This window comes from Chroicocephalus ridibundus, chromosome 1 (genome assembly GCF_963924245.1).
Source record: "Chroicocephalus ridibundus chromosome 1, bChrRid1.1, whole genome shotgun sequence".
Taxonomy (NCBI): domain Eukaryota; kingdom Metazoa; phylum Chordata; class Aves; order Charadriiformes; family Laridae; genus Chroicocephalus; species Chroicocephalus ridibundus.
The window spans coordinates 150,647,963-150,659,481 of record NC_086284.1 but is presented as its reverse complement, the minus strand read 5'-3'; the positions used below and the strand labels follow the sequence as shown (position 1 = coordinate 150,659,481).

General features: G+C 42.5%; 1 protein-coding gene across 1 annotated transcript; it reads left to right on the top strand.

Annotated features, from left to right (window-relative positions):
- Nucleotides 1-1,333: 1,333 nt before the first annotated feature.
- On the top strand, nt 1,334-9,573 carry MGST1 (microsomal glutathione S-transferase 1). The gene is made up of 4 exons (XM_063358660.1): nt 1,334-1,476; nt 3,882-4,029; nt 6,404-6,498; nt 8,965-9,573. Exons 2-4 carry the CDS (start codon nt 3,889-3,891, stop codon nt 9,209-9,211), a joined length of 483 nt encoding a protein of 160 aa, XP_063214730.1. The 5' UTR covers nt 1,334-1,476; nt 3,882-3,888; the 3' UTR covers nt 9,212-9,573.
- Nucleotides 9,574-11,519: the final 1,946 nt, after the last annotated feature.

The window sequence follows — 11,519 nt, the reverse complement described above, 5'->3', positions numbered from 1 at the left end:
AATAAATAGCTTTACCTTCTTTTTAAACTGGCTTCAGATAAGGATTAGAATGCCAAACAAACAAAAAATGGTAACAGAAAATAATTATAATTTTATTTCAATAACACTAATTACACTACATGATTGGGATATATTATGTGTTAGGTGTTGTACAAAAATTTATGAAGATACAATTGTTGCCTTGAAGTATGCTAGGAGCTGCAGAAATGCTTCCATTTTTTAAAAAATAAATCCGTTTCCTGGGATAGGCCCATGTTTATATGAGTTGCTTTGCGGACTTCAGTGGAAATACTCTTTGCTGTGTCCTTAACGAGAACAAAGGTTGCTGAACCCAACTTCTACCATCTTTTAAAATCAGTGCTGATACTACAGTCCTTGCTCAAATGAGCTTTGCTGTGTTTGATGGTTAATAAGAGGAGTCACAAAGGTCTGCACACACAGGTATTTAACAGGACATGAAGTAAGATCAATGAATGCTGAATATATGTACCTAAGACTAGTTTTTCCATAATGACGCAGCTTTAAAAATTGAATCCCTTTCTGACTCTGTACAGACCTTTAGGATTATTTCTGAAATCTTTACTGGGTACCTGAGTACATTCATCTCTATCTTCTTCAGTCTTGTTTATCACGAGCTGCTTAGTCTCAAGCATTGAGGGGAAGTGATGTGGGAATAGCATAATTTTCTCTGAAGCAGCAGTGGGAAGCTCGGACACTGGGCTTCCCCCTTTCATCACACCCTAGCATGCCGGCAGAAGTTCGTGGCCAGCCCTGAAGTTCCTTTATTTTCTGTTACACTTTGCAAAGCAACATGATGCATATTGATTGCAACAGCACCCATGGTTTGGACATGCATTTTTAGATTTTTTTTTTTTTTCCTTTGGTAAAGGTTCAGATCCACCAAAGCGATGTAGGGACCCAAAGTATTGAGATGTTAGGTGCTCTATATAGTTTCTCAGGTAAACTTTGAGACCGCTTGTGACTTTGTGCAACCGCTGGCCATGGCGCCACTCTAACGAAGTGTGACTGGGGCATGATCTTTGGTTTCCCTCTGTGTCAAAGACCAAGTGTCTTCAGACACGAGCGTCTGCTTTTCTTGCGTGTTTGCTTTTCCTGGTTTTCCTTCTTTTCCTCCCAGGTAACGTTTGCTGGGGCCGGGGCCTGAACCTTGCCTTTACTGGACGAGCCACCAAGGTGGCACCGGCGGCCTGCCCGACTGCCCACAGGCCCCAAAGGCCGCAGCGGCCCCGCGGGGCAGACCGGCTCCGCGGGGTCAGCACAGGCCGCCAAGGCCTTTTGTCGAGCCGCGGCCCAGACCCGCCTACGCGCCCCGAGGCGGGGAGGCGAGGCGAGGCGAGGCGAGGCGGGGCCGGGCCGGGCCAGGCCGGGCCCCGGGGCGGGCGGAGGCGCAGCGGCCGGCTGGGAGCAGCGGGGTTCGGCCGCGGTGTGGGCGCTCTGCGAGGCGACGCGGGCGAGGTGCGTGGGCGCTGCGCGATGGCGGCTCCTGCTGCCGGGCGGGAGCGAAAAATCCCCCCTTGTCCCCTCCCGTCGCCTTCCGGGCGCGAAACCTTTGGCGGCTGAGGGGAGGGGGCGCCCCGCGGAAGGCGGCGGGGTGTTTCTTGAGGAGCGTGTGGTGAGGGCGGCCAGGGGGGTGGCCCGGGGCTCCCCGCGGCTCCGGGGCCGTTCCGTGGTGCGAGGCCGTACCCCGCCCCCCCCGCCCCGGCAAGCGCGGAGCGGGAGCAGCGTGGGCACGGGCCGGGCGGCGGAGCCCCGGCGAGGGCAGGGATCGTCCCGCTGGGCCGCGGGGACCTGGGTGGTTGGAAACGGGAGCGGGCGGCCAGCCAGCCGCAGTTTCAACGTGCTCGGAGCGCACTTCGAAAAGTCGCGTTTCGAACGAGGAAAGGAGAAAAGGCCGCCCCGGTGCCGGCAGCGCTGTGTACGGCAGCGGCGCGGTCAGCCGGGGCTGGGGCAGGGTGGCAGCTGCGCTCCCGCCGGGGACACAGCGGCTGCCGTGTGCTCACCCACCGGCTCCTAAAGCCCTTTCCGTGGGATCCGGGCGTGCGCACTTAACCAGGCCCCGAGTTTCGCATTCACGGCACAGACAGGTGTTCCGTTGCCTTTGCAGATCAGGCTGGCTGCAGTCTTTATTAGCCCTGTGCTGTTTTGGCGTGTGGGGTGTATTTTCGCATTTCTGCTGGTCTTAAAGCTATGAATTTCTTCAGTATACTCCCTTTCCATAGTGAAGGCAAGGTCAGGGCTTTATGAGAGTTTGGAGAGGCCAACTCTGCGAGTAGAGAAAACCGGTAAATGTGGTGTAGCTCCAGTGGAAGGAACACAGAGATGTTGGTGAACAGTTTCTTGTGACTTTGCATCGTTCTTGGATGTATGTTCACCATAGCTTTAAAATTCAGGAAGGAGAACCACTCTGAAGCCATACAGACCTTCTTTTTGTTGTGTGAAACTATGCAGGTTCTGTAGAAACCACTGAGAAAAATCTTTGCCGAAATGCTGATTATCTCGAGAACTGCGGTACTGTGAAGTGAAAGGAAGGAGAGTTATACTGAATTTGTAATAATTCCTAGAGCCAGTGCTTGGCCTGGTGACCCAAGCAGTGTTTTGGAAAGGATAAAAGGGAACAAAATCCCATCACCACAGCCAGACCGGTCCAGGCAAGGCTAGATTTGTTTCACTGAGCAAACAGCTGCTTGCCTCCATCCTGCCCACCTCTCCACCAAGGATGTGCCTTCAGAGCAATAGTTGTCTTCTCCTCTCGGCTCGTCCACTTTCTCTTTCACTGCCGACTGGCAGTGACTCCATGCTGAACACAAGATAAGAGATTGATAGAGCTGTAATCAATTTAATATTATTATTGCCTTTTTTATTTCTATTGTTAAAATGATATCATAGGAAATAATGAAGTTAACTATAACAAAACATACATTTATCTTAGTTTTGAGTGAAGCGAAGACATACAAGTTTTGTGGATTCCTGCTCACTAAGTGCATGGTCGAAGCACTTGGTGAGGCAAAGAAGCTTTGCTGCATGCAGAGCACAAACTGAATGTGTAAGGAGACATACTTTTTGTTTTACGTGCATTCAGTCCTCGTCCCATTCTTAACTTTCTGGTGTTGATAAAAGGTACCACTTCCATAGGGTTGTGGGTGTGGCATGGTCTCATTGGAAAGAGAGTTCGTTAACTTAAACCTCCCATGGTAAAAACATAAATAGTTCTCTGCTTTTTGTCATTACAACTTAATCTTTGCCTGTGAATCATGCTAAAAGCAATTTTTAAGAACAAGGTCTCAAAGGAGAAAAATGCGTGTTTAACTCAGTTTGATCACAAGTGATTGCTGGGTGGGAAGACACTGGTTAGTTTGAAAGCTGAAGTGCAATTATAATTGTGTCATCTTACAAAAAAAAAAGTTAGGCAATACTAATTTTCCTCTTCAAACACTGTAGTATGTATAGTATGTCATCACACTCTTTCTGTCCTGGTAACTGCTTGGGGAAGTTCACTGTTTCAAATGAATTGGTCTAAAATTGATCTAACTCCTTTTGTTATTCCAAAAGTCTACTGATTTCTGTGACTAAATTTTGTTTCTGCAATTACAGTAAGTATTTTGGTGGTTTATGTTTTGACAGTTTAATAAACAGCTATAATGGAAGCAAAATATTAAATGATAATATAATTTCTCATCTTAAAGTATTATGCCATTGACAAAATAAACTGAGGAAAAGTAAATTTGTTTGAAAATAAACTTTCTGCATTGGCAAAATTTACTGGCATTGCAGTGATGCTAAAAAAAAGGCTATCCTGACAGTCTTGTTACCAGAACTTTGGATTGCTATGATGTTAGCCTAACTTCGATGTTTTTCTAAAGGTCATCAATGAGAAGTGGAGAAATGGCTAAACTGACCCAGTTAATTGACAATGAAGTCTTCCGGGCTTACGCTACTTATGCAACTATTGTTCTTCTAAAAATGATGCTAATGAGTCTTATAACAGCATACTTCAGAATGTCAAGAAAGGTAAGAAATTGGCAATACTGTCTGGTAGATTAGATTGAAATTTGTATTGAAATACAGAGATATCACAGGTGTTTCATTTCAGCTTTCAAATACTGGTGCTGTTTTTCCTCCTTCTCCTCCGTCCTCTAATGATATTCTGAGTTTGGCATGCTGGTGCTTTGTTGGTCCCAAATGGACAAGGTCTTTAACATAATTACGAGACTGTATCTTATAGTTGCATTTGACTTACTCTACTCTTCTAAAACTTTTCTCTTATTTTTAAATAAGAGTTTTTAATAACTGTAATTTCCACTGTCTTCAGCAGAAAGCTGGTGACCAGGTTATACAATTTATAAAGCAAATAAAATGTGATATGGAGCCAATTTACATGAATAACCAACTAGTAGGGTCAGAAGAGGGGTAGGAACTGGATTTTTATGCATCTATAACCCTTTCATCCAGTAATTCTAAAGCTCTTTACATTTCCTAATTGTTTTAGCCTTCCCACTGCAGGTGGGTCATTATCTTAGAAAAAAATTAATTTTTTTCTAGAATGAGAGGCAGGCTGAAAATTTACGTGAATTGATGTGTAGGCTAGATAAGTATATGAAAGAGCAGCTGAGGTTTGCTAAATATTGCAGAAGCTGCATTTAGTTTAGGAGAGAGTGTTCATGGGAAGCATTGTGTTGTGTTTGCTGTTCTTGATCTTCTCTAGGCATTTGCCCATGGCCACTGTTGGAAACAGAATCACAGAATGGTTCGGGTTGGAAGGGACCTTAAAGATCATCTAGTTCCAACCCCCTTGCCATGGGCAGGGACACCTCCCACTAGACCAGGCTGCTCAAAGCCCCATCCAGCCTGGCCTTGAACACTTCCAGGGATGGGGCCTCCACAACTTCCCTGGGCAACCTGTTCCAGTGCCTCACCACCCTCACAGTAATGAATTTCTTCCTGATATCTAATCTAAATCTAAATCTACCCTCTTTCAGTTTGAGGCCGTTACCGCGTGTCCTATCATAACACTCCCTGATAAAGAGTCCCTCCCTGTCCTTCCTGTAGGCCCCCAACACTTGGTCCTGGGCTGAAAGAGACCTGAGTGTGCCACATATCTGCACGATGGTGTGTGCTTCAAGGGTTTTGTTGCCCTTCTTTTGTTGAAATACTGCTTTTCATTCCTGCAAGGTGCAGGAAAACACAGCTGAACTGTTCTGTGGTTCATGAGGTCCTAACAGCAAAGCATTTGAGCTACTGCTGGTTTCTGATAGCTCTCTAGGTCTTTGGCGTAGCTGAAAATTGAGTATAGTAGAACATGCAATCTGGCCTGTATGTTCAAAATAGGACCCAGATGTCTGTGTTGTAACCTTACTTCCTTTTCCTTTTGTGGAAGCACGTCAGCTGTACTGCTTCTATATGTGGATCCAGTGGACTCTTGTATTAATCAACGCTCATGCCACATTATGATCCATATGTATGCGGGTGACAATAGGGCTTTCATTAATTTGGAGTACTTGCTTTTCTTAGGACTGAGAGTAATATTACAAACAGAGAAGTTAGTAAAGACATTTTTATTTCCTATTAAATATAAAAAAGTCTTTAAAATGTTAAGAAAAAATGGAAGAAAGCAGTTAGTGAAACGAGAGAAGATAAAATGTTGCTGATGCTGTTATCATGTCTACAGAATTTTGAGGCCCAAGGATATTTTGGAGAAAGGGATCAAGGCTGCCTGAGAAAGCAATCATGTAACTCTCCTAAAATCACAAGGTTTTCTTGAATTAAGCCTGCATAGCCTGAACCGTCCACAGAATGCATGTGTTACCACGTGTCAAGCAAGGAGAAATCTGCTGCAGCCTGCACTAATGGAATTAAATGTTGTTTTCAAATAGTGTCTTACAGTATTTGGAGGTAGTAACGGGTCATGTAAGTGGCAAAATTTGTACCTAAGAGGAAAGGGTCATAAATGAGTATGGGAGTAAGACTCTTGGATGCTATTGCTGTGTAGACTTCTGAAGAAGGAAGGGATCCAAAAAAGGCTTTCGGATAGTTTAAGAATAGTGAGAGAGAGACTTAAGCAGTACAGTCAGTCAGTTCCTTCAGCCCATTGGCATTACTTCAGGCTGAGTACTGAGTCATCTGCCACGCTTGTCCATCTTACAATAAGGCTTTACCTACATGCATAAATTACCTTAATTTGTCAGCACAGAAGTTACTTACAGGCTGGGCTCAAGAAAACAGTAAATGTAGTGAGCAATATATTATTCCCCGTGTGTTTAACTTCAGGTAAGTTATATGAGGTTGTAGAGGCATTAGTAAAAAGAGTGACCTTTATAGCAAGCTGCCTTGGCTAGAAGAAACATTCTGGCTTCTAATGTTTCTTGTGTGTTTATATTTGAAATAGGCATTTGTCAACCCAGAAGATACAGCATCATTTGGTAAAGGCGAGAGCGCTAAAAAATATCTGCGGACTGATCCAAGTGTAGAACGTGTACGCAGGTAATGCACAGGAGTCTTCAAAATTGTTTTAAATAGCAGAATAATACTAAATCAAGGAATTAATTTCACACCATTCTCTTTAGCAAGCCTGTGTGTTTTGTGTTGCTTTATGTAGTAATCTAATACATTAATTTGTCTCAATGAACGGACCGTTTCACATTCAAACGGTCAGCGTGCATACTAAAAATAATAAATCATTGGTTATAATAGCTAACTCTTGGATAGTATCCTGTATACATGGGAGAAGTGATGAGAAGATTGTAAAATATGGTAGTAAGTTGATTTAATATGAAGCAGTGTGCATTAAGTGGAAATCAGCTTTCTATATAATTTGAACACCAGTTGCAATATTTGTATCTTTTCCTAAAGTGTAAAGGAAATAACAGGACGAAGAGGAGTAAAACTGTGTTGAAGTCATGGAACTCCAGGGTTGTAATGAGGGCATTAATCTGGCCAATCATACTGAGCAGGAGTGAAAGCCTGTGCTCTTTTTGCTGGATTGAATTGAGGTTACTCACTGACGTGGCAATTGTACGGGAAAGTTGACCAGCCTTCTGGAAGAATGCTAGTAATAGTATAACATTGTGCAACCTGCAGTGTATGTATTTTGGTTTGCAGGATTCATGGCAGAATGTAAGCCGTATTTCAGTGGGTTGAATGTTGCAGCTTATTTAGTTTTATTTAGCTGATGGCAAAATTTTATGTTACCAAAATCATAACTTTAGAGATGCTGTTTGGTACACCTGTGCTAACAAAGAAAGCTTTAATGGAATACTTTCCATATGATTATTCCTTAATGAAGCTAACAGTTTATTTGCTATATATATTTTTTTATACCAAAAACTTGAATATGAACAAACTGTTCTCATTTAAACCACTATTAGGGAAGATCTTGAAAATAAGTATTGGCTCTGATTTCAGAACAGTATCTCCTTGCAAATGTAGATGACTGTGGTATATTTCTCTATGTCTCTTCTGGACTAAAATCTCAGAAAGAAGAGTCTAATCTCAATGGGCTGTAAAGATGCTCTGAACTTTCCTTTTCTCCTCCTGAGTGGTTCAGGGGGTTGTTAGTTGTTTAATTTGCTCATTATTGTATAAAAATGGACACTTTTTGGTGAGGAGTAGTTCTTTTCTATTTGTAAATTCTAAGAGGACAACTAAGTCGATACTACCTTTACTACAAGATGCCCTTTTAACTTAAATTGTTACGTTAGAGAAATGACAACCACAGCATGGAGTCATTTACACAGGTTAGATTTTTAAAGCAGTGTATTATGAAATGTTGTGTTGCTATTTTGCAGAGCTATTGAGACTTCCCCAGACCTAGGAAGTCATCTTGGTTCTAGGTACTGCATTGATTCAGCAACATCCATTTTTTCCTCCCAACAATGGTTCTTAATGGCAGTTTACGATATTTTCTGTTGCAAGCTTTGTGTCAACGGAGAACGTCACATAGATTTAGCATGGCTTCTCTTCTGTATAAGTGACTAGAATTTGCTGTGTTTATGGGCATAGAAAAGGCATTACTTTCTTCAGTGTACTTTTTTGGAGGGAAAAAAAAAGCTGGAGGGTATGTTTCCTTGTAATGATAAATGACTTCAGAAAGCAGCTGCAAAACAGCACCATGTTCTGATTCTAGTTGGCTGTGAATTTTGACATAATTAGTAAGGCTTAGAGGTTGTTTCAATCAGTAAATTTGGCTGGAAGTGTAATTTTTCTAAAGAGGTAGAGGGAGCAGGGAAGGTTTAGGAAGAGGCGTGAAAGAATACTTCAAGATCAGGAATTCAGTCTCAACACATTTTTAGCAAATTATATTATGGTTTAAAACTTCTAAACGTTTTTCAGCTATTTTAGTGCTTAGTAGTGAAGAAAATGAACCAAAAGCGTAACTGTCACACCTGTTAGATGCTCAAAAATAGCATTCTTCAAGATGATTGAACTTCATGAAGATTTATAGAATGTTTCATATGTAGGATATTTCATATTGTCTTTGTGGAGACTAAAAACTGAGTTTATGGGATTGGAATAGACCATCTGGACCATGAAGTCTAGTAGTTGCAATCACAATCATCCAGTTAAGTGATGTTTAGTTGAGAGAGGCTACAAGAAAACTCCAGCTGTCTTCTTCCCCACCTTTCCTTGCATTCTTGCACACCCAGGTGCACTCAAATAACTCTTCGAAGTCCCTAATATTATGAAGATCCTGGGCAAAAACTAAATCCTTTCATACAGAAAATCAGAAGCTTAAAAATGTGGGGTGCGACACGAGAGACCAGAGCGATGTCAGGTGAACATGCCAAAATCATTTTAGTAGCTGAATCAAGTCCCTGCTGCTGAGGAAGCCAGCAGTTGTGTTAGGGCCTTAACAGTAGTGTGCTTTGAAGATGCTTAAAAATATTGGGTCTTGAAGTGCTTTACTCAACAAAATGTGTCACTGTAAACCAATTTTGCTTCTTTCCCCAGAGGCCACCTCAATGACCTTGAAAATATTGTCCCGTTTCTTGGCATTGGACTGCTGTATGCTCTTAGTGGTCCTGAGCTGTCTACAGCCTTGCTGCATTTCAGGATCTTCACTGGGGCTAGGATCGCTCACACTTTTGCGTACTTGATCCCTCTTCCCCAGCCTGCCAGAGGTTTGTCTTGGGCAGTTGCGTATGCAGTGACCATCTCGATGGCGTACAAAGTGCTGAAGACGGCGTTGTACCTGTAGCAAGAGTCATAACTTCTGCATACCATTTGACATTCCACGCGAATTTTCCAGCAGGGTATGTTGATGTCTTGAATGAGCCAGCATGAGTTTTCTGGGGTGACTGGAATTCATTTTTTAACAAAGGCTTTTCATTCCTGTTCAGAAATATTTCCTTTTGGAGGAAAAAAATCCTTCTCCCTGTATTCCCTATTCATGGGCTGTATTGCCAAAATGTTAGATTGAATGTTCCCTTTGCGAATTGTCAAGTGCTTATGATTCTAAACATGCGATGATGCTGTATTGATAGCAAGTGTGGTAATTTTCTACAGATGCACTATTTTTGGCTGTAGCTCTGAAGTCTAAATCAATAAAGACAAGAGGAAAAAAAAAAAGCGTGTTTGTATTTTTGTTTTCATTTTGACTCTTCTCACTGCAGCCAGCAAATAGCATGTCACTATGTATCAGGAAGAGATTCCAATCATAACAGTTCTTTGAAGAATGCTTACCTTAATAATAAGATATAACCAGTAATGCTAGGCTTGTTGTAAAAAATCTTTGATGAAATTGTTGTTTGTATAATCCATTTTGGGATTAAAAAAACCCAAACCATTGCAGCTCCATTTCTGTCAGTTGAATAGATTAAAAAGAAAAAAGTATTTGGGCTAAACTTTAGTTTAGTGACACGGGTGAAAATTTGAAGTAATTCTTTTTGTTGAAGTTACTCCAGACATAGGTTTCGTGACTGGATAAAGTAGAAGATTTTGTAGAATTTTTTAAAATTTTTTAATAAATTCAGCATTAAATGAGTGACACTTGCAACTGTACATATCAAGTAATTTGGATGTGAATGTATAATTATTTTGCATGTCATACTGACACAAATATGCTGCTGATAGAAACTTTTGCTCTTTGCTTGCATCTTTCTATGATGCATCAATTTGAAATACTTTCTTTAGAAAGACCCTTCCTGGTCTTTTTTGTTTTGTTTGTTCATTTTCATAACTGTGGCATAAACAATAGCACAAGAGGGAAAAAAAAAAAATGACCCAGGAGAGTCTTTATATCCAGTGTGCTGGTCATTGATAAGTTTCAAACTGCAGAAATTGGAGCATGACATGTATAGTTTACTTTCCTACCCCAGAAGCTGTGCTGCTAAGGGATAGCCCAGAGGGGGCTGGTGTATGCAAAAGGCTTTGCTTTTCTCTTGTTTTTGTGTGGGAGAAGGTCCCTTCCAACCTAGACAATTCTATGGTTCTATTATTCTACGACCTCACTTGTGAGCCCGGATTGATGGGCTGAGAGAGTTGGGGTTGTTCAGCCTGGAGAAGAGAAGGCTCTGGGGAGACCTTCTCTGGGAAGGCTCTGGGCAGCCTTCCCGTACCTAAAGGGGGCCTACAGGAAGGCTGGGGAGGGACTCTTTTATCAGGGAGTATAGTGACAGGACAAGGGATAACAGTTTTAAACTGAAAGAGGGTAGATTTAGATTAGATATTAGGAAGAAATTCTTTACTGCGAGGCTGGTGAGACACTGGAACAGGTTGCCCAGCGCACTTGCCCCATGCCTGGAAGTGTTCAAGGCCAGGCTGGATGGGGTTTGAGCAGCCTGATCCAGTGGGAGATGTCCCTGCCCATGGCAGGGGGGTTGGAACTAGGTGATCTTTGGTCCCTTCTGACCCGAACCATTCTCTATGAGAAGTGTAGTACTGTGGGGCATATCACAGGAGGGCCTACCTATCTACCCATAGTTCTGAGATGATCCAGTGGAAGTCCACATTCGTCTGTAACTGAGAAGGGTAGCAGGAGGAGTCAGGAAGGGTGCAAACAGGCTGCTTTAATCCAAAGAAGGGAGATTTTTTATTGCAATTCAGGGATAGAGTTTAAGTCGCGTCTACTAAACAAGAGAAGGGTGGGACTTGAAATTAAGAAGTTAACAGTGATTTACCAGAAATTAAATCTAACGAACAAGTGAAATAATGAAGAGCTGGATCCTCTAGAAGGAGGATGCTGAAGAGTGGAGGATTAATAGTAGAACATTGTGGAGCTTCAGTTCTTGACATGGGAGAGTAAGTACATGCCAACACCTCTGGGTTACCAGGGACTCCAAAGGGAAACATGGGCTTTTGTGTTTCTTCTCCTCGCATCTTTCTCCGCTGCTTCCTACCTGTGCTGTTTTCCTCCTATTCCTTCTGTCTCTGCTAGCGTTTCATAGGATCTCGAGACCAGCTGCCTTGGACGGTATCACTGTAACAAGGTAAGATTGGCCATCAGCTCTTCCTAGCTTGAGAAGGACTAGTGATGGAGGGAGAAGGGGCGAGACTGTGGCCTTGTG